This window comes from Podarcis vaucheri, assembly GCF_965113315.1.
Source record: "Podarcis vaucheri genome assembly, chromosome: 12".
NCBI classification, from domain to species: Eukaryota; Metazoa; Chordata; class Lepidosauria; order Squamata; family Lacertidae; genus Podarcis; species Podarcis vaucheri.
This window is the reverse complement of record NC_138750.1, coordinates 50,228,294-50,249,894: the sequence shown is the minus strand read 5'-3', so window position 1 is coordinate 50,249,894 and position 21,601 is coordinate 50,228,294. Positions and strand designations below refer to the sequence as shown.

The 21,601-nt window shown below is 41.4% G+C and overlaps 1 protein-coding gene across 6 annotated transcripts in view; it reads right to left on the bottom strand.

Annotated features, from left to right (window-relative positions):
* DIP2C (disco interacting protein 2 homolog C) overlaps positions 1–21,601 on the bottom strand; it is a 298,537-nt gene that overhangs the window by 60,863 nt on the left and 216,073 nt on the right. For 3 of the 6 annotated variants that reach the window (XM_082192146.1, XM_082192150.1, XM_082192147.1), the window contains 8 exons: positions 17,689–17,799; positions 10,202–10,279; positions 8,356–8,479; positions 7,863–7,972; positions 7,003–7,105; positions 6,015–6,079; positions 2,557–2,650; positions 1,552–1,671 (listed from right to left, as the gene is read on the bottom strand). In XM_082192146.1, coding sequence (XP_082048272.1) covers positions 1,552–1,671; positions 2,557–2,650; positions 6,015–6,079; positions 7,003–7,105; positions 7,863–7,972; positions 8,356–8,479; positions 10,202–10,279; positions 17,689–17,799 — 805 coding nt within the window. The remainder of the gene's footprint in view (positions 1–1,551; positions 1,672–2,556; positions 2,651–6,014; positions 6,080–7,002; positions 7,106–7,862; positions 7,973–8,355; positions 8,480–10,201; positions 10,280–17,688; positions 17,800–21,601) is intronic. The other 3 variants (XM_082192148.1, XM_082192149.1, XM_082192151.1) reach the window with 1 other exon arrangement.

Sequence of the window (21,601 nt, the reverse complement as noted above, 5' to 3'; positions counted from 1 at the left end):
GAAAGTGGCAAAAGAATCTAACCGATTCTCTCCAAAGAGAAATAAATTTGCTACCAGCCTAGTTACAATTTTCAAGACATATGAGGTGAGATCTATAGAACTACACAACTAGTTTCATGAGCCCAGGAACAATCCACATCATGCAATCTGCTTTTGAAACCAAGGGCTTTCCGAAAGCAGTCGTTTTGGGGTTTTGCTCTTCAAAGGGGAAAGGGGACTTAGAATCCCACTGGGCGTGTCCTGTACAGAGCTGAAAACAGCTCTTACTATTTAATTACACCTTAATTAAAATAAAAAACAAAAACTCCCACAGCAAGTTATAGGACGTTGGCATCTTAAAAAGAGATCATTCTCCTTCATGTATGGTTTCAGCAGAGAAACTGTCCCCAACTGCTTTAAATGGCTTAATCTCACTTTTATTTTTCGTACTTTGGTATGCACATAAAAGTACAAAATACATGCAAGATGTTTCCAAGTTCCAATTAAAGGTGCTAGTGTTGTTGTTTTTACTTGTATAAATCTAGACAGGTTGAGGGTCTGGGTAATTCAAAGATGACCATCTCCCATACGAATCTATCTAACCAATCAAGTTATCTATGGAGACGCCTCTGTTGGAGATGTAGAGAGTGGCAACATCTAACAAGGCCTTCTCAGTGGTGGCACTGAGGCTGTGGAACTCGCTTCCTCAAGAGGCTCACCTTACTCCTTATTTATTAGTTTTTAGATACTGTGTGCAAATAGCTTTATTTCCAAGGATATCTGAGATTTAATGACTTTGTGTTTAATCATGGGTGTTGGCTCTTAGTGATTTCTTTTTGGTATTATTTATGTTCTGCTTCTGATTTGTAGACCTGTTTGGGCAAGTATAGAATAAAAAAAACCGTAATAACTAAAATACAATTAGGTAGATGGAAGTTAAGAGCAGAAAGAGGAATTGGCTACTACTGATAGCACATAGCACACCCTTCATACGTGATAAAAAAAAATCATTTATTTTGTACTTTGATCTGTGTGCCCAAGTATGAACATAAAATAATTTTCCCTAAGTTTCAAATGTTTTGCGGAGAAACCTTCTGTTCTTTTGTACTGCTTAAGGATAAATTTGATTCAGCCTTTACATAACAAGCTGTCATGTCACTTATAATTGGATTTGCTTCTATGGAATATCAGGTTTGCTCCAGGATTTGCTAAAGAAAAGAAACCAAAACACAAACCTCACACACACACAATCCAAAATGAATTAGCTCCTAAAAACGCTTCGCGGCAAACCTCAAAATGTTCATTAACCTTTTTTTTTGCTATTCATGACAGAAGGAATTATTATTATTACACAAGTAACAAATATCTGAGGAAGCCACCCACCAGTCAAAGTCAGTGGCTTGTATGTCAGAGAACACCCAGTCATAAACCCATAACTTTTATATTTATTTCTTATTTTTATGCTGCTCATGCATGCAAAAGAAAACATAGGATGAATAAAAACAATACAAAATAACATTCAAAAAAAAGGAAGGGGGGGAAATTGCTTTTGTTCCACAGCCATCAACTTACATGGGTTGGCGCCATCAGCAACTATTAGCATACGGAGGGAGGAGAGGTTGATATCTCGTTGATCTCTATGCGCTACTAATGCCCAGTGCATATCCCTGGATTTCACACAGGCAACTTTCGCTGGGGACCAGGATAGGGGGAGGAGAAACAGAGAGGAAAAGAGGAAAGAAGATTTGGGAATATGAAGTTCAAAACTTGTCCAAGCGTAGCAGAAATTGCTTTCGATGAAAACAATGGCAAAACAACCAGAAGATACCAAAGATGTATTATTTACTTTGACCTGTCACATATACCAGGGATAGGAAACTTCTGAGATCTCAATTAGGACTTTGTATTTTATGGCCCTTCAGACAAGCCACAAAGGAATTCTGTTACAGGCACAGAAAGGTTGCCTGGGTTCTAGGCTTCACCTGTTACAGAAGTGGCTGAATAAAGCAGGTGGAATCTTGGAAGACGAAGGCTTGGCAAACTTCACTGACTAGCAAACAAGGAAGCCTAGCACAACTGTAGCAGTATAGACTGGGGAGGACCCTGTTTAAGTAGAGCCCTCTGGCAAAGCCATCAGACATGCAACAACAGAGAAGATCAAGCCAGGCTTCTAACAGTATGAAACCATTACTGAACAACTGGCTGTTCGTCTTTTTAATACACAAGCTGAAATAAACTCCAATAGCTTTCCAGATGCGTCGTGGTGTGTGTCCCAAATGACCCTTGCTATTGCACCTACTCACCAACTTAAAGCTACAGAAACAAATTAATTTACAGGTGTGTGCAATTGCTATTCCAACATCACCACCATTACATTTTAGACCAGGGATGGGAAAACTGCAGCTCTGTTGATACATCAGCCCTAGTCAGCATAGCCAAGGGTCAGAGATGATGGGAAGGGTCACAGATACTCTATCCGTGTTTTACAACTTTATATGCTGCTTAACTTCCATCCTCTCAAAGCACCTGTGGGTTTGTGTGTGAATGGATGTGCGTGCACAGGTACGCAGCCCTTACCTTTGTACTGGCAGACCTTCTGTATCCACGAAAGTGGGTTCACTTTCATTAAGGAATAGGGGATGCTTATGACATGCATCATGTTCATAACACTCTGAAATTAAGTGAAGGGAACACAGGTTTCAGCAGTAATGAAACAAACCACAACTCTTCACTAAAACAAATCCCAGCTCTGTTGTAAGTGCTACATATTTTTGGTTACCTATCGAAAAGGGTTTAAGATTGGGGACTCAGCTAGGTTGGTAAAGAAAAGGCACTTTATATGTGTTGTATATGCAATATAACACTGTGACACTAGATGGCACTGTGGGGTCCCATTTTTCCCTACTGGATTTCCCTGTATGAGTTTACATGTTTAACTGAATTTGACGTGTCAAGCCTTGATCTCAATATATGAACCAAAAAAGACGAATGGTGCATTTCTAAAGCAGTTCTCGTTTTCAAACCCTTTTACAGAACTACGAAGTAAATAAAGTCACTACAAACTAAGGAGGGATTGCAGGGTGAAGGAGCCGTTGTGGAACAGAACATCAGAGATCAAAACTTTCATAGCCTCCAACATCTCCTAAAAACTAAAGGATTCTGAATGGAACCAATTCACACATGCAGGTGCAAGTCAAGTGTTCAGTAATCAAACAACATACAGGCCTGTGTGGCCCTAAATTAAGTTATGCTTATGGCTTTTGAATAGCGATTTCAAGCTCTGGAATGATCAACTGAGTGATGAGGGCAAGACACGCTATTCACATCAAGTAAAAGGCAGAGAAACTAGAGAGAAACCTTTATCAGCTAATTGAAGATTGAGTATAAATTTTCCTGAAATCCTGAAGCTGTTGGGAAGAAGGCAGGTATTTTTCAGGAACTGAACAAAATTTTGTGAGGGAAATTTCAATATACTGTACACAGTCTTGTTTTCTTATCAGTTCTAAGCCAATTTTCTACTTAAAGAATGTAAAATCTATTACACATAACTTCACACAGAATTGGATTTGGAGTTGCGTTTTTCTACAGTGGGATGGGCAGTAATTTCCTAATACTGCAGACTGTCCTACATTGTCATTTGCGGGGAGCAAACTTTGACAAAAACAGTATTTTGAAATCCTGCCTTAAAAGCATTTTTATTATTTCAAAAGAAGAAATAGCTCACAAGAGGTTTTTTTGTTCCTCCCTTAAATTTTCCCTATATACCGAGTTTAACAACTGGGGAAAAAGAAACGAGAGGCCTCAGGGGAGGGGGAAACTGATTCCCCACCCCCAATCTTTCTGGGTTTCCCCCCAGGCTTTGACATCTCTAGGAACTCCAAAAGAGGTAGTTAATCCTTCCTAAAAATAAGTTATACAGTACATTTGCCCCAATAACCTCAAAAGGTCATCTGAGAGGCTTAAAATAGGAATGCAAAGAAAACTGTTTAAAATAAGCTAACATGTTTCATTGCCTGGGTGGGTGGGGTGGAGAGAGACGGTCCCGCTATATGACTGGGCTGGAAATCAGCCAATATGTATAAAAATAAATGACTCCGTAGAAAATTAAAAATATAGATATTAACCCCAGAAATAAGATAAATCTGGCTGGAGAACTGCAACAATGTTAGTAAACTCTTAGCATAACACTTCGGCTATCACAAATGTCTTCAGATATAGCACAACTTCTGAAACCATTTAAAAAAAAACTTTGCTCACTACTTTGGTTACACAGACTCTCAAGAAATAAAACAGTGTTTCTGAAACTTGGGTGTCCAGCTGTTGTTGGACTACAATTCCCACGTTCCTGATCTGTCTAGGTAAGGATGATGGGAGTTGTAGTGCAACAACAACTGGACACCCAAGTTTGAAAGGCACTGAATTAGAATCCTAATAGTTCAACATTACTATCTGTAAACTATTTAACATTAAAGTCATTCCTCCACTTTCTTGATCCTTTCTTTTAATTGAGCAGCAGAGCCAATTATATTACCATTAGCCCAAGCATATTAAATCATTGGGATTTTTCAAACTGAGCAGAAAACCAAAGTCTGCAGGACGTGCAGTTTGTAATCTTGTCTTTTTGGTGTTTTGAAAACCAAAACAAACCAATAAAAAAAATCTCAACTATGTTTAATATTTTATAATATCAACATGATGATGATTATAATTTTATTAGTTATACCCCGCCCATCTGACTGAGTTTCCCCAGCCACTCTAAAACATCAAACATTAAAAACTTCCTGATACAGGGCTGCCTTCAGATGTCTCCTAAGAGTCAGATAGTTGTTTATTTCCTTGACATCTGAAGGAAGGGTGTTCCACAGGGAGGGTGCCACTACCGAGAAGGCCCTCTGCCTGGTTCCCTGTAACCTCTCTTCTCACAGTGAGGGAACCAGCAGAACACCCTCGGAGGAGGACCTCAGTGTCTGGGCTGAACGATCGGGGTGGAGACGCTCTTTCAGGTATACTGGGCTGAGGCCGTTTAGGGCTTTAAAGGTCAGCACCAACACTTTGACTATCAACACTTTGGTTATCAACATTCTGCTCATATGAACATTTTATTTTACAACGAAGTTCTATGATGATCTTGTAGAAAAAGCAAATGTCCTGAATCAAGCCCTTGCTCCTATGATCATACACAAGAAATATGCATTAACTTCAGTGGCTACACAGGAAGAGCCTTGAGACCTCTAGAGACAAGTGCTCAGAGGACCTGGACAGCAGGTGGCCATCTTTGCCCTATTAGGAAATCCCCTTCTTTGTCATTTCTAATTTTGTTCCCTTCAGAAGCGCAACCAGCTATAATATCATGCATTCTGCCTTGTTTGAAAGCAACTCTCATCACGCTTCCAATTATTAGGGGTTCCACATCTAAGGAAGGAATAGTTCTCATTCACACACACCTTCCTCAGCATGGAGCACCCCACAGCTGGAAGTCAACCAAGGGTGGAGCTGGAAATCAAAATATTTGCTGCATTGCATTGAACAGACCTGCCAGAGTTTTTCGCTTTTGATTCTTAGATGAAGGAACCCAAAAAATAATACTTATGGAACTGAATTACTGTCTGCTGTTATTACTTCAATCGTTCTTCTGGCCTCTCTCTTGTCTCCTTCTCTTATTAATACAAATATAAAACCTCCAGCTGGCTTTGTAAGTATTCTAGGCTCAAGGGTGAGTCAAAGAAAGTTCTGTTCTTTTTCCTTTTAGAACCTTCACGTTCAGAGACAGTACATCTTCAAAGACCACATGTGAAGAACAAGAAGAGATGGAACTTCCCAGGCTGTCCACCACTGGAGAGAGTTGTGGATTCAGAAGGTCTTTGGTTCACTCATCTCGCCAACAATGATTTCTGCAACTACCAAGTTTCCTAATGTTTCAAAAGTCCATCTAGCATCAGAAGGTAAACATTCAGAGAATGCTCCGACTTCCTATGGAAATGTAAAACACTCCATTCTCATTTTTAAACCATTACTTTAATGAGCAGTTATCTTACCGTAAGAATCCCATGCCATAATCCTACATCTTTCTTGAAATCTAATACGTTCACAATGGTTTCGGCTGCGTGACCAAAACAACAACAACAAAACAAGGTTAGTTACTGAGTGCGTAGCACAGTCTGCAAAAAAACAACAACAAAAAGCCTGCTTTAAGAAGTGATTGTAATAAAATGTTGATGCTAAAAAAATTGCCACCAGATGAGCTGCAGAACCATTTGAGATAAATCGTTACTGACTGATTGCTCTTGGCCAGACCATTTCTTCTTTCCCCTCCCACTCATGTTTTCATTTGCATTGCATGTCATAACCAATGGTTCACTTCAAAACAAGCCATATTCTAAAAGGTTGGGGAGTGGGACGATGTTGAAAACAAAGCAGTAAGAACAGCATTTTAAAAAATAAAGGCAACCAAGATGCCACCTAGACTTGCCTTTTGGAACTGGGAAATACAAATTTCAAGAGGCTAGTGATGCTCACCTTAATGCGAGACAAACACCACAACCCATGGAATTCTTCTCCAACTGGGATTTTATTCTAAAGCAGAAATGGTATCCCCACTCCATCAGTTCTCCCAGCTAGCCAACCCCAAGCGCTCTCTCTCTCTCTCTCACTCATCACCTTCCAAAACCCTTTCCCTTCCACCTGCTTACCTGGATGGTGTTGCTGTTATAATGTGAACAAGTGGGAGGGAGAGCTCTCTCTCCCCCCCCCCCAGCCCTATGTAGCCCCTAGGAAATATGGCTTCCTCAAGGGCTACTGCAATGGCGGAAGATCTTGGAACTCAAATCAGATTGACCAAGAAATAGAATGCATTATTTCTCCCATGATTGGTGGGGGGACGGTGGCTTAGTCTGAGCCAGTCCAATCACTGCTAGGGCAGAGGAGAGTGGGGCTTTGTCATTATCATCTTCAAGAACTATTATGCCAGTTTCACAGAACCATGAAAAAAAATGTTTCAGGAATTAAGAGACAATGCTGAAATACCTTCTGTGTATCCACATGCCTGTGTAAGAGCTTGGCAATGGGTCAGAAGTGCGATTCTCGTCACAGTAACCCCGAGAACACTTCCATCTTTGCATGTTTTGTACTGCAAGAGAAATTTTTTCTCATCAAGATTCAGGGAACCACAAAAATTCAAGGACCTAAAGGGACGGTCATCTGAAAGCAGCCTGGAGGATGGCTCCATCCAGACTACAAGACCCAAATCCTAAGGGCCTCCGTGGATTATGTGTGCCTGCCATTTTCATCATGCTAGCAAAGATACATTGGGGAGGGATGTGCCTGTTGAATGAGACAACGAAAAGGGCTCTCCTGTGAATTACAACTGCTTTCTGCTATTTGCTTGGGGGAATGGATGGCTGATGTGTATAATAAAAAGGTGAAGCTTTGCCAGAGCCTCTGTTCCCACCCTGTTCACTCAATGCAGGAACAAGTCATTGGCCCTGCAACACTAACTCAGCAAACAAATGACATGCCCCACCCCACCCCCAGTTAAAAATGATTAAACAACCAGTATTCAGCCACCAAGATTTCAAACTTCCTCTGCCAGCTACCTGTTTCTTCATTCACATATCCTGAAAATTCTCTACAAGTCTCCAGCCCTCCATTATTCCCACTCCCTAAAGAGCCAGACAAAGCCATTACAAAAACCTTCCTCATATCAATACATTCTCAGGTTTGAACTGGCTGTAATGACAGGAATGAGTCTGAGTGTTTAATTAATCACACCAGATCCCTGGAGCTCTTCAATCTGAAATTCTAGGAATACAGGAAGGCGATTTATAACATGTAGGCCCATCTTGTCTGCACTGACTTTTAGTAGCTCTCCAAAGACCTGGACTCACCTCAATGTAAGCTGTGTCATTGTTTGCATCTTTGATATGTGGGAACCAGTCTCGAGGAGGTTTCGATAGGTGTTTCGATTCTGTGACAAACCATAGCAGCTTTGGCCAGCCTTAGAAGTAAACACAAAGTGTTGCTTTTATTTTATTTTTAAAAGCATTCATTGACCATAATGGTTTTGTTTTGTTGTTTTTTAAAATGGTACTTAATAAAAATGGTTAAAATGAAGCATCCTTATGCCATATCAAAACATGTGGTATGAAAGCTAGCTCATCTAGCACAGGGATGGGGAATCTGTGGCCCCCCAGATGTTGTTGGACATTCCTGCCCATTAGCCAGGATAGTTGGAGCTGATGGGAGAAGAAACACCATCTAGGCCTTTTATTCTGCCTGGTGCCTGAAAATCAATGCAGCTCTATACACTTCCTCTTCTTCACTATGCGGTGTACATGCAATCAGGCGTACAGTACTGTGACTTAGCAAGAGCGAGCCTACCTTTAAATTGTGGTATTTCCCCTGTAGGGCTCTTAGGCAGTCCTTTGTGGCATGCATCGCTAGTCAAGGCCACCGTCACACCACAGCTTCCGAGCAAGAAGCCTATCTGCTGGCTTCCTGCGTCCTGGTTGAAGACAAAGCGAGAAAGAAACCACGGAAGTAAATCGCTGCAAGGGCAGTAATGGAAAAGGCTGTTTCAGAACACATTTATGCAAGAGGCATTTGCTTTACCTAGCCAACCAAACGCTTTTGAAAAGACATCTACAGCAACAGTCTGAGCAGGCCTCTTTGCGTTCCGCGCATCTGCATTTCTACGACAAGGGCCAAGGATGCCCCATCCCGAGAAATCTCACCTTACTTCAAGAAACAAATCTGGAGGACCACAACATTTCTAGCACTTAGGGCTAAGGCTTCGGGACAGTTTTTTGTGAACCCTGCAGAAGCTCGTGGCAGGGAAGGGGAAAGGCACAACCGGGTTCAGGCAGCATAATCATGCACAGGTATTACTAGCAAGGTCGCTTTCCTGTCTACTTAGCAGGTAAGGCAGATTTTCCTCCGTCTCCCATATTGTGAGAACTCGGGACCACCCAAATCAAAGCTGATCCAGCAGCAAGTTCGAATCAGGCAAGCGAAAGCACAATACATGACATTCGCTGCCGGAGGATGTGGCGATGGCCACTGGCCACGACGTCTTTAAAATAAGAGGGGAGGGGTGAGAAAAAATTCATGGTGGAAATGCCAATCAGCCACAAAACGTCTGTGTACAGAGATGCTGGGAATAAACAATGGTGGAGGGTTGTTGCCTTCATGCTCTGCTTGTGGGTTTTTTCAGAGGAACCTGGCTGGTCATTGCTGGAACCAGATGGCTAGAATAGAGGGACCCTTGGCCTTCTTCAGCTTTTATGTACATAATTCACACCAGGCACAATTTCCACAATGGATTTTTTTGGGGGGAGTTGGATGGGGGTGGAATTGGAGTTTACATAACCCCAAGTAAAAAATAAACCTAACAGCCACTGCATGCTTCACCTTTTCTCCCCACCTCTTCTGCCTTTGATCATACACCGATTATATCTTGGGGGGGGGGGACTAGTACCAAAGGATAGTTACAATGGTTACAAACTAGTGCTCCCTCAGTTCTATCAAGGCTTCCGTGTTTCAATGAGCGCAGGCAGTCAACATAGTAAAAGCAACCCAAAATGTGCACATGAAGTTCCTGGATATACCCCATGCATCTGTTGAAGTCGTACCAGCCAACAACCAAACACCATATATATATATATATAAATATATATTAAAAAGCAATAGATCTCTAGGCAGAGAAGGAATTGAAAACAGAATAGAGAATTTTGCAGTGCGAACTAAATATCATGATGTTCTCGAAAACAAAACAAAGAAATTATGCATTGGGGAACTGAAGCAAACAAGACAAAAGGGGAAACTTTGAGGCTATTGAGAAAAGTTGTACATAAAAAGTAAAGCTTTTAGACATAGATCTGTGTTTTCCACAATAGGTCCAATTCAAGCGTCTTTTTGTTTTTTAATGTATCATTACGCCGAATAAAAAAAGCAATCAAACCAAGGTAACGACATGCATCACGCCCCAAAGCTTAGCACCAGTATTTTCATACCCAGGTTTGAGAAAATGTTTTGTTACAAAGATGGGTTTGCATATGCTGATTTTTTGAATGGCATGGTGGATGAGAAACTGGTATATAATAGATTTGTATAACCTTTTCAAAGTTCAGACATCCAACAAGTTGTCAATTTTATTTATTCGCATTTTCTGTTTGTTACAATAATTATTAAGAGATTTATTTCCAGCTTGGCAAAGTTAAAGACATACTTTTGCAAGAAAAGTCTTCAGAAATGAGCTCTCATTTGGTTTGGCTTCTATGAAAATCCAGACAGAAGGAGGAGTCCCCTTGTTAAGATAAATAGAAAGAGACAAGAGGATGAAATCATGCCATTTTGGGGAATAACTCTCTGCATGCTGCGCTATCATTAGCCCGAAGAATATCTGAACTAGCCAGGCCCTGGCAAATTTACAAAAGTTTAAAAGGTGTTAACAAATGCATATATTAATATTAATAATATATCAATACGCTAATGTGTAGCATATATACATATATTAATAAATTATGCAGATATGCTGAAAATGAATCCTGTATTATCCTGTGATCGATGCTTTCAGCCTACCACTAACTTCCCCCCTTTCGTTATTTCCAGAAAATGTAGTTCTTTTCTCCTTCAATGTAATTAAACCTAGTTGCCTGTGTCATCATCTACAAGCCACATCAGTGGTTATTAAGACCCAGATTAGGCACTCAATTTTCGATTAATAATGGTCCAAGACTGACATGTTCTCACAAACCTACTATGATTCGTTTCCTGACTTATTCCAAGGCAAGTTAAAATATATGATTTTAGGTTCGTACCAATTGCCCGAAGTCCGTTTCAAAGCAGCGATCTAGCTACTGTTAAACCCAGCTTTAATCACTTGGGCCTTTCGGTCAATCTGCCACTTGGGCACAAAGCTCAGTGTGGGGCCCAAATGGAATTGTTTCCATTTGCACATGACCCACAATATCCACTTTGGGCAATCTAGCATACACGGGCTCTCAACAGATGCTACAGATACAAATCTCCATTAAGGCTCATTTGGAACAGTAACTACCACCAGAGTTTAATGGTGTTATTTGCGCTGAAGACCTTTCAGTGCAGATATCCACACGCTCTAATAGCCACTCTGTCCATAGCCGGGTTTAACAACCAAAAAGGCAAAGTGACTTTTCCCACAGTCATGTCTTCTCTATCACTTTTGTCAACAGAGCCCATGGAAGCTCATGGAAGGTCCCGGACATACACAGGAGTTTATGCCAACCACTGGCCAACTACACTAGAGTCATTTGTCATTGACTTTCCTGAAAGTCAAGAAATGCTGTGAATTTGCAGTGCCTACCAGACTCAGGGAGGGAGAGAAAACAGAGAAAGAGAAGAAGAGCAACTCTAGCGAATACAAACCAGTAAGAGGATTTGTTGTACCTCATCTTCAGAAGACTTGGGATTACAGATGAAAAATACAGGTTGACACTACACAGACACAAGTATCCCTATATAGAAGGAGAAGATGAAGGAAAAGGAGAGCCCCACATACTATGTAGGTTTATCATCTAAAATATATATATTTGTGTCATGTTCGTGTGACTCGGGTTTTTCATAAATTCTGTTCAGGAGCTCTTGGGGCTTTCTTGGATCCTTTTCCATCAGAAAGTGAGCAACACACTGAAGAAAACTGTAAGATGGCTTGTGTGCCTTTGTGCCAACACACAGAACATACCAGCAAACATACTAATGAATCAGATGAATTAACAGATTTCAAAGCAACTGAATAGTCTGCTTTAACTCGCTCACATGTAGTGGAGCCTAAGACATTTTCTATTATTCTAAAGTAATGGGGGACGGGACCTGTGGGTCTCCAGATATTGTTGGACTGCAGACTCCTATCACCCCTAACCACTGGGCCTGCTGGCTGGGTCTGATGGGAGTTGGAAGTCTAGCCACACCTCCCTACCCCTCTCCTAAAAGGAACTGGTTTCCTGGCAAAACCAACGAATGGGTAAAATTCATCCATTGTAAAAACACTGTGGACCAGACTCCTACTATGCCAAGAAATTCAAGAGTAAATGTATTAAGGCAAAACGGGTAGCGTAGGAAAGGAGGTAAGGACAAAGCAGAGGCCCAGGGAAAAGAAGGTGATCTTGTAGGGACATCTGGAGAACTATGAAAAGATGAGGAAGCAAGCAGATACAAGGAGGGAAGCAGAAAGCCTAAGTCAAGAGGACTACAGGAGCCAAAGACTAAATTACCGTGTTTCAAGTAGCATTTGCACTTGCCATACACACCAGAAAGAGCACGGAGTGCCTTCACCTGATTATCTGATTTGTTTCCCTGGATTTTACACCCTCCACCCTACCCTAAGCTCCTGTTCAAGGAAGCTGCCATCTGCGCATACGCTGTTATTTGTTCATGCACAGTGGCAGCTGGAACTGTACTAGCCTCAGCTTAACCACGGCTTGTGTTTTCAAATTGGATGGCAACTGATTTGAGGGGGGAAACGCATCAAAAACGAACATTTCTCAAGAAATTACAGGGTACATATGGATTGTGGCTAACATCATGTGTACTCAAGATTAAAATACAAGCAGTAGAAACTGGAGCTGGAGTAAATGGCAATGTGTACACAGCCCGAGATAAAGAAAGATGTAGCAAAGGCATTGGGAAACAGGGAAGAAAAGCTGAAATTGGCTTTTGCCAACCATGTGAGCTACAGCTCATACACTTGGCCACATTCCCCACCTCGGGTTTTTGTGCATAAGGAAGGCATCTCATTAGTATGCAGACACCGTTGTTGGAAGAGGAGTTCCATACAAGTGGCATGAAACCTGTTATGTATGCCAAAGGGACATAGTGCTTGTTGAACCTCTTGAGCTCCTGTAGCATTCTTGCTTTAGTGGCTCATCAGTGCAAGCTATCTGAGACATAGTACGTAGCATTAAAGGAGAGTTGTTTCTTTAAAAGCCTTGCTTCGTTCTTGCCTATTTTCCTGCTACCCAACACAACAAAATCACCACATTGTGCAAACCTTTCCTTCAAGCACAATTAATCCCTAAAGGCACAAGAGAAGAATTACCGTATTTTTCACTCTATAAGGTGCACCAGACCACAAGACCCACCTAGTTTTTGGAGGAGGAAAACAAGGAAAAAAATATTCTGAATCTCAGAAGCCAGAACAGCAAGAGGGATCGCTGCACAGTGGAAGCAACAATCCCTCTTGCTGTTCTGGCTTCTGTGATAGCTGTGCAGCCTGCATTCGCTCCATAAGACGCACACACATTTCCCCTTACTTTTTAGGAGGGGAAAAGTGAGTCTTATAGAGCAAAAAAATACGGTAAACAGAGTTCACATTGGTCAAGCCCACGTGAGATTTTCCACACATTTCACTCACTTCAAGTCATGCTGTCTATCTACCTGCCTACCTAATGCCTTCTGCCACTACACTGTTGCATCACTCCACCATCCACGCAGAGCTTGCCTGCCATATTTGTTTTATTTGCAACTCTATATTTTATGTGCAACCTCCAAAATGTGCAAGGCTCCATTTGCTGAAGGAATGCTACAGAGAAATCCAATAATTGAAAAGAACAATAGAGTAGCTGAGTCTTTGGGTATGATAAGCCTCCAATCAAAGTCAGAGAGAAATTTGCAATTGACTAACGACAGGACCTTTTTCCTGGGGTGAAGTGCAATTTTCACCAGCTCCTGCTGTATATAAACAAGTTCAGGCAATAACCAGTCACACAGATTACCAAAACTAAAAACTTCAATTCTTTGTCAAAACCAGAGTCTAAGGTAGTTGCTTTTGTATTTTCCTATATCAAAATACACAATTACCTCAAGTTCCATTTTTCATTATTTTTTGTATCCATTTCCAAAGCAGTCTTGGCAAGGTTTAAGCCAACTGTCTAAAGTCTTCCAGTTACTTTTTGCAAAATTTCAACAGACCAGGTTAGAATAAGACACAGAATGATTCTGGCATTTTTTTGTTTAGCTGCCTTTTCAGTATTCCACAAAGGAGAACCCAATGGCAATCTTGGGGGGGCAGATCTCAAATACAGAACAGAGGGCATGCATATTATATTGGAGAGGGGAGGGGGAAGGAAGAGAAGAGACGAAAGCCTGGAAAGTGCTGTTTCACCTGTCATTTTGCAGCAGTGCCTAGAGAAACATCCTTGTAGAAATTCTCCTTCTGCGTAATACTCTAAGACCCTGATCCCAAAGCTATGATGAATCTAGCAACCGTAAACATGCATGTGAAAAGACCAGCATGAGTCAGAAGAGTCCAACTGTACCTTAAAAAACACGTGAGCCCATTGGAGGACTCTCTTCACCCCAGCAAAAGCAAGTTATTCTGACCCAGTTAAGTTTCATCAACCCCACTCCAATTCTGTACATGTGTTCATGGTAAATTTCCTACAGGGCCACATAATCATCAGGTTGCCTCTCACCCCACACATCAACGCACAGGAAACTAGAACTTCACTCTGAAACACTCATTTTTTTAGCACCGTAGGCCTCACAATTCAGCATTAGTCAGTATAAATTGCAACATAAGAAAAGCAAGGAAAGAACCTGGATATTAAAATAGTGCTGATATAATGCAATATGAATCAATGGATGTGTTCACACGTTAAGATTAAGCCCAAAATCCTGGCCTAGCACAGTTAACAAGGAACTAGGAAAGTGCTGGTGCACATTGTCCCATCATTCGTGCTTTGATTCTCCCTTGGTGTAAGCAGGATTAACAAAACAGGGAGCAATGGCTTCCTGGTATGCCTGAATCCAGGATCATTTCTTGTTGCTCCTTAACAATTTGCAATTTGTAAGCCAAAAATGAACCATGGCTTAGGGCTGGCTAATAAGTGCAGCTTATTAGAGAGCAACAGACCTTAGGTTTGGAAGTAATGGGAAATTAAGGCTTCCAGGTCTGTTTATCCTGCTTATGTCAGGAGTGAAGTGGGAACAGTTGGACAGCATGCTCCATTTGCTATGCGACGGTCCTTCAAATTTCTGAATGGGGCTTTCATTCTTAGCAGTCAGTCTCTTCTCCAGGCTGAACATACCCAACTCCATTAACCTTTCCTCATAGGACTTGGTCTCCAGAACCCTTGCCATTGGGACACCTTTTATTTTTTCAATAACTTCTCCCAAGAACAGGGTCAGTTCTCTAGGTAAAGTCTGACCAAAGCAGAATACATTAAGACCAATGGTTCTTGCCATCAGGATGCTATATTTATGTGGAAGCAACCTAGAGAATTACATTAGCCTTCTTAGCCTCTGTATCACACTCCTGACTCATGTTTAGCTCAAAGTCAACTAAAATGCCTTGATCTCTCTTTTTTTGGCACATACTGCTGTCAAGCCGTGCATCACACACCTTGCATTTGTGCATCTGATTCTCCCTACCTAAGTTATTCAACTCATTTGGTTATTTTTGATCCAGTTCTCCATCCTGTCAACATCATCTTGGATACTGGCTCTGTCTTCTAATGTATTAGCTACACCACCCAGTTTGGTGCCACCTGTAAATTTGATGAGCATCCCCTCCACTCCTCCATCCAAGTTATTCATTAAAAAATACATATTAAGTAAGACCAGGCTCACGAGAGAACAATGCACTTTTCTGTTTTCCACTTCTCTGAAGTGTGACAAAAAGCCACTGATGAGCACTCTTCTGGAACGGTCCATCAACCAATTACAAATCCACCTATCAGTAGCATCAGCCAGTCGACATTTTTACCAGCCTGCCAACAATAATATTGTGGGGGACCTTGTTGAATATTTTACCAAAATGCTACACCCAAAGCATTCCTCTACCAGGCTAGTAACTAGAGATAAGGTTAGTCTGGCAAGCTTTGTTCTTAAGAGACCCAGGCAGGTTCTCTGTAATTAGATTGTTTATTTCTAAATTTATTTAGATTGACTGCTTTTTTATTTGTCACCGAATCTTTTTGAGCATTGGCCTCAACAGTCAACAGCTGCCTGGCCCCCACTTTTTCCGATGGGGACAACATTTAGCCATGTCTAGTCTTGCAGCAATTAACCTGTTCTCCGAGAAGTCATATGGACAGTAGCTTGGCTATCACATCCACAAGTTTCTTTAGTATTCATGAATATAATTCTCCCAGCCCTGAAGACTTGAATTTATTTAGAACAGCTACGTGCTCATTCAACCTCTTTACTTATCTTGGGCTATAATGCCTTCTCCTGCTCTGCCATGTTGAGTACAGTTTCCATTGTAAGAGGAGATTGAGGCAAAGAAAGAGTTAAGCAGTTTTCTCCACCACCTAAGAGCTTTGATGTTATGCTCTACAGCCACAGATGCCTAATCCAATAACACCTAAGAATGAATACACTGGAAAATGTTTTTTGCCCAAAAGCATCATTTGCACCACTTGCTCAAAGCCAATCATGAGATCTGAGTCCATCAACCTACAACCATGAAAGACTGAACAAACACTTAGACCTGTCAGCACTATTTTAATGCCATTTGAGTTAACTCTGTCAAGTCCCCAGTCCTATGAAGTGCCACTAGCAGGATTCCAATGATTGCTTGAGTGCTGTCCAAGACCCCAACAATCTTAATTTTTCATATGAAACCCAAGTGGAGCTTGTAACTATTGCTTAGACATCTCCGGATTTACACTAAAAATAATCAGGCTTTTGGATTCTTAGCTCTATAGTATGAGCAGAGGCTGAAAGCTTCTCAGCCCAAGTGTAAACTTAGCTCCATTTGGATTAGTATAGAACTTTGCAGCCATTAGTTTAAGATCATCCATCTCCAACAGGATTTCAACTAATTTAGCTTTCGTGCAGAGGATTCTTAGCCTGTTTTCATGATTCTATGTGCAACTGGAGCCTTTATTTCTGTGCATAGAAACCACCTTATTATTTTGGAAATTCAGTCCTGGTGTGGAATGCTGGGCACTGCGAAAGTGAAAGAAGACTCTCTGCAGTTGAAATCCCCAAAACCGACAGTAAGGAAATACTTTAATTTGCCAAACAGCAGGTCAAAAAATAGTGAGCAAGCTGCGAAGCTCTCTAGAACTCTCTAGCAGCCTGACTTTTAAGCAAAATTGGGTTGTTTGGTATAGGAAATCTAGCAAATTCCTAGTTATGATGGATTTTGTATTTTCAAAAATGGGGCAACCGGTCATTGTAGATTTCTTCATACCAGCATCCCTAGAATACCCTAATCTAGTAAGTCTGCTTCATCTTCCTAAAAGGCATCTTGTCACAGCAGATTTTATGGCTTTAACACCAACCTAGTTCCTGCTGCTCCCTGTCCACACATAACAGCCAGCCTGATGAAGCGTACTGGACAACCTGAAAGCTTGCTTGTTATATAGACTTTTTGGTATCATACGCCTATGGCTCTACTATAGACTTTTTCTTTTGGGTCAACACGGCTGCCTTTCCTATCTGTGTCTCCAAGGAAGTCTTCAATGCTCACTTTACTCTTGTTATCTGTTGCACACAACAGCCTGCAGCCACTTCCAACCCAAAATCAAAATGTAAAATCTAGAAGACACCCAGCAGAGCTAAGAAAGAATAACTGGAGCATGTTTAGGAGGGTGACCTTTCATAAAAAAATAAGTTACATAAGGATTCCATTTTATCCCAAAACGCATGACCTACTCAGACGGGCATGTCATTTGGCAATTTGTTCTGACAGCAATTGTAACAAAGACAACAAGAAACCGTTTCTCTTACCTTTCTGGTAAGTGGCACTTCAATAGGTACAGGGACAACTTCTGCAAGCAGGCAGCCATAAAATGCTACCATAAAAGCAGCAGGGTCATTATTGGGAAATACTAGTGCTACCTGCAAAAGAGGAGGGAAGGAAATTAAACAGAGACTCCCAACACATTTTTCAACCTTTAGATAATGCACAAGAAACATTTCATGTGTATGACACACAACTTCACTTAGGTGTTTTAGTTTTTGAGAGGAAGCCTCTCTAGAGTGATCGATATCAAAAACACAAAGAGAGAAGGGTAGAGGAGATGGGATTTCATAAAGTCAAACCAATTCTTCTAACAAGAACGTTTCTTTGATATCTTTGGCTTAGGTGCATAAGCTATACTTTAAAGGTGTAAACTGCTCTGATGGTACGCTTCCAAACAGTTTCATTCAAGGTCAATAATATAACTCGAGACAGAAGATACACACACACCCTCATTTCAACAGACCCTCTTCCAAAAATAATGAAAGGGGGAAAGCATCTACTTTTAAACCCACCATGGTTTCAACTAATACCTGCATTATTCTTTCATTTTGATCATTTGCCAAAGGTCAAATCGATAAAACTCTCTGCCTGCCTACAATGACTCGTAGAGGATGCTATTTCTTTGTTGAAAATCACATTTCTAATCAAGCTCATGCAAAAGGAACGCACCCCCCACCCCCAGCATTTTCCCAATTACAATTTACATTCACAATTTTGCCCTCTCTCCTTTCTGGATGTCTCCATTGGGGACCAGGGATAGTGAAGAGATGCTCTCAAAATGGTAGCATGGTATTTAAGGCATTGACTTCAGACAGAGCCTTGACAAAGTCTGAGCTCCTCCACACATGCCTTCCTCTTTGTGCCCAAGGCTCAGGTGCATGCACTGGACTAACACATGTTTGCATGTTGAAGCTGTCCACCTCCTCGTCTTTGCCACGCACAAAAAGCCGCATTTCAGGAAAGGAGTCTGCATGGCCTGACTTGGCGCCATTATCATTGCCTTTAAAAAGGCAGGTGAGGGAGCAAGAGATCATGCAAACTGGGCGATGGTGCCTATGCGTGGGAAATTTAGTTTTGGAAATTCCGTAAAACGAAAGCAAGATTTATATCAGTAGGGGAACTTTGGATACCTTTTTATGTTTTGGTATATGTATGTTATAACCTGCCCTTAGTCCCCAGGATATAATGAAGTTTAAAAAATAAAATTAAAAAAAATCCAGTTTCACTGTAACACCCGGTAATCCTCATCAAAGGAAATGCACAGAGCGGGGGAAAGCCTAGCTGTGCTGTCATCCTCATGGCTTCCCTTGTCTTACTCTCTCTGGGAGCTGCTTCAGCCCACTACTGCTATGGCTTAGAGACTTAAACACTGTCATAAATCAAGACGAAAGATTCCGTAGACCCATCTTGGCTAAATGCCAAAGCAGAGAGTGATTTAAATTCAACATCTGCCCACAGTTCTCTTTAGTTTAATTCTTTATGATTACTTATGAGCACAAAAATGAGGAAATAATTTATTTTCTGCAGGGCTCGAACCAACTTCCCCAGCCCCCCACCAGCCCACTTGTCAAGTACAAGGGCAGCATTCTGAAGTTAAGTAGCTTAAAGAGTAGAAGAAGAGGAAGAAAAATCCCCGTACCTATGCCATAACTGGGGGTGAAGTTGCAAGAGACTACAGGGGGAAGGGTAAAACCAATGGGATTAAGGAAACTCCTCAGAGCTTAAAACTGTTCCTTTCACTATTTTGGGAGGGCTCTCTTTGCACAATGCCAGTCACTTGCCCAACTTCCATCAACGAAAGCTTAGCAGTACCACCAATGTTCCAGCTTTGTTGAATGGAGCCATTTAGAAAAATGCTCTCAAGCTGGGAGGCAGGGACTCTGTGTGCACAGAAATTTAGCATATTGCTGTTAGTCGCTTGCTTTGAATGTATGCGGGTGTTTTTGTTGTTTTTCCTATTTAGAAGGCAGCTTGCCCCAACCTACAGGAAACAGGGACTTTTTAAAAAAATAAGCACGTTCAGTAACAGAATTTTCTATACGGAGTAATGAGCGTTCTTGTGCAAATTTGGGCTGAAGAAACAGCTGTACAGAGACTTAAGGCTTCTTATGCACAGGAAGTGAGACTTTGGAGATCCCGGGAGGACGTGCTTTCATATTTTGCCCTAGGCTTGATGTGATCAGGGCAGCTATCTGCAGAACTCCTTAAAAAACCCAGCAATTGGCACTACCATCATGAACTACAAGCTCCTCAAAGGCAACCAATGCAGAGAGTACCTCTCAGTAGTATTTTCCCTACAGTATTTTTTTTTACTTTGCATTTATTGCCATAAGTAGTTTTTCCCATCAGGATGATACACATAGGAAAAGAGAATTGTCTGTATCCGTGTGTGCGCGCACGTATAGGAGCAGCTTCAAATGTGTCTGATGACTGGTCCAATTTTGGCACTGACATGTGGGTGGGTGGGTGGGTGCCAGTTCATGCACAGAAGCCTTCAGGAGTGTACAGGAGATGGAAACCAAAAAAAGTGACAGACACCAGCAAGGGATAGGAAGCAAGCAGCAGAGGTGGTGTCACATGGGAAAATGGAAAGCAAATATTGGATGCTGAGGTCAGTCAATGACAGGCAAATGAGCAGCGAGTATAAATTAAAAGAAAATCAAGTTGGCAATACAGGGGCAGTGAAAACTCACTTGAAGGAAACCAAATCTTACAAGTATTTAGCAGAAACAGGCAAAAATGGACTTTAGGCAGGGATATTGTGAGTTCAACTGTCTTCAAAGTGAGCCTCTTGGTTTTTCAGGATCGCCTTGCTGTTTTATTGGGCAGGGGGAGACTGGATATTTATTGCATGGGTATATCAGAGACTTTTGCTAAAAGGAAGTAAGTGCAGCATACGAGGCTAGCTGGCAACATTATACAAAAAGTGTGCTCACATCACAATATGCAAAATCAAGGCAAATGTGCAAAATGTCCCCCCACCCCAGATATTTTATTTAATAATGCAGAGACGTTTGTTTGCTTTTGCATTGAATCAGGGAAATGTAAGGAATCTAAAGATTATGTATTAAGAAAAGGATTTCCATGAAGGAGATCCTAAAGGGGGGAGGGGAGAAAAATGGTCCTAAAGGGATTTTTAAAGAAGCATGTTGTGTGCAGAGTATACGCCTCCCCTCAGCATTAAGGAAACATGGAAAACTGTCCCCATTTTTTTTTAACTGAGGCAAGTGTGTGCCTCACACTCCTGAGAGAAGCTCTGGAACTCAGTAGCCAACATGGAGACTCCTAGATGTTGCTGAGGTAAAGCTCCCACATTTCCTGACCATAGCCTATGCTGATGGGAGGTGGAATCCAGTAGCAACCAGTGGATTCCACAATAGGTACCCCTTCTCTGGACTGTGACCCACCCAGTCATTGTAGAGTTGAACAGAAATGATGAGGACAGGCCTAAAGGTTACAAAACGCATCACCTGGCACCCCCACCCCAAAGTAGCTATGCTCTTATGCCAACTTTCCCTACTTTCAAGTAGGATTTTGTTTCTTTAACCAGTTTTGCTTAGTATCTTAATAATTATCTAGCAGCATTCCTTAGTTCAAGCCTGGTCTCTTCACAAGGCCCTCATTGTTTCAGGGTCTCCAATACGCACAGCCCCATTACCAAAATTAATTTCATCCGCATGATAAACACTCTTCATATAGGGAAGCCTTTGTGTCACAAAGTAGTTTGTTTGAGAGAAAGGAATTTTTTTCTGACCATAAATAGACTTCTGAGGTAAATTTGCTGCAACCAGCCAACCGTCAGTGAGCAAGAGGACACGATCGTTTAGACGTGTGTCACAGAACTAAAACACGGACAGTTGACTGATCTGCTCCAAGGTTAGAAGATTCACTATGTAC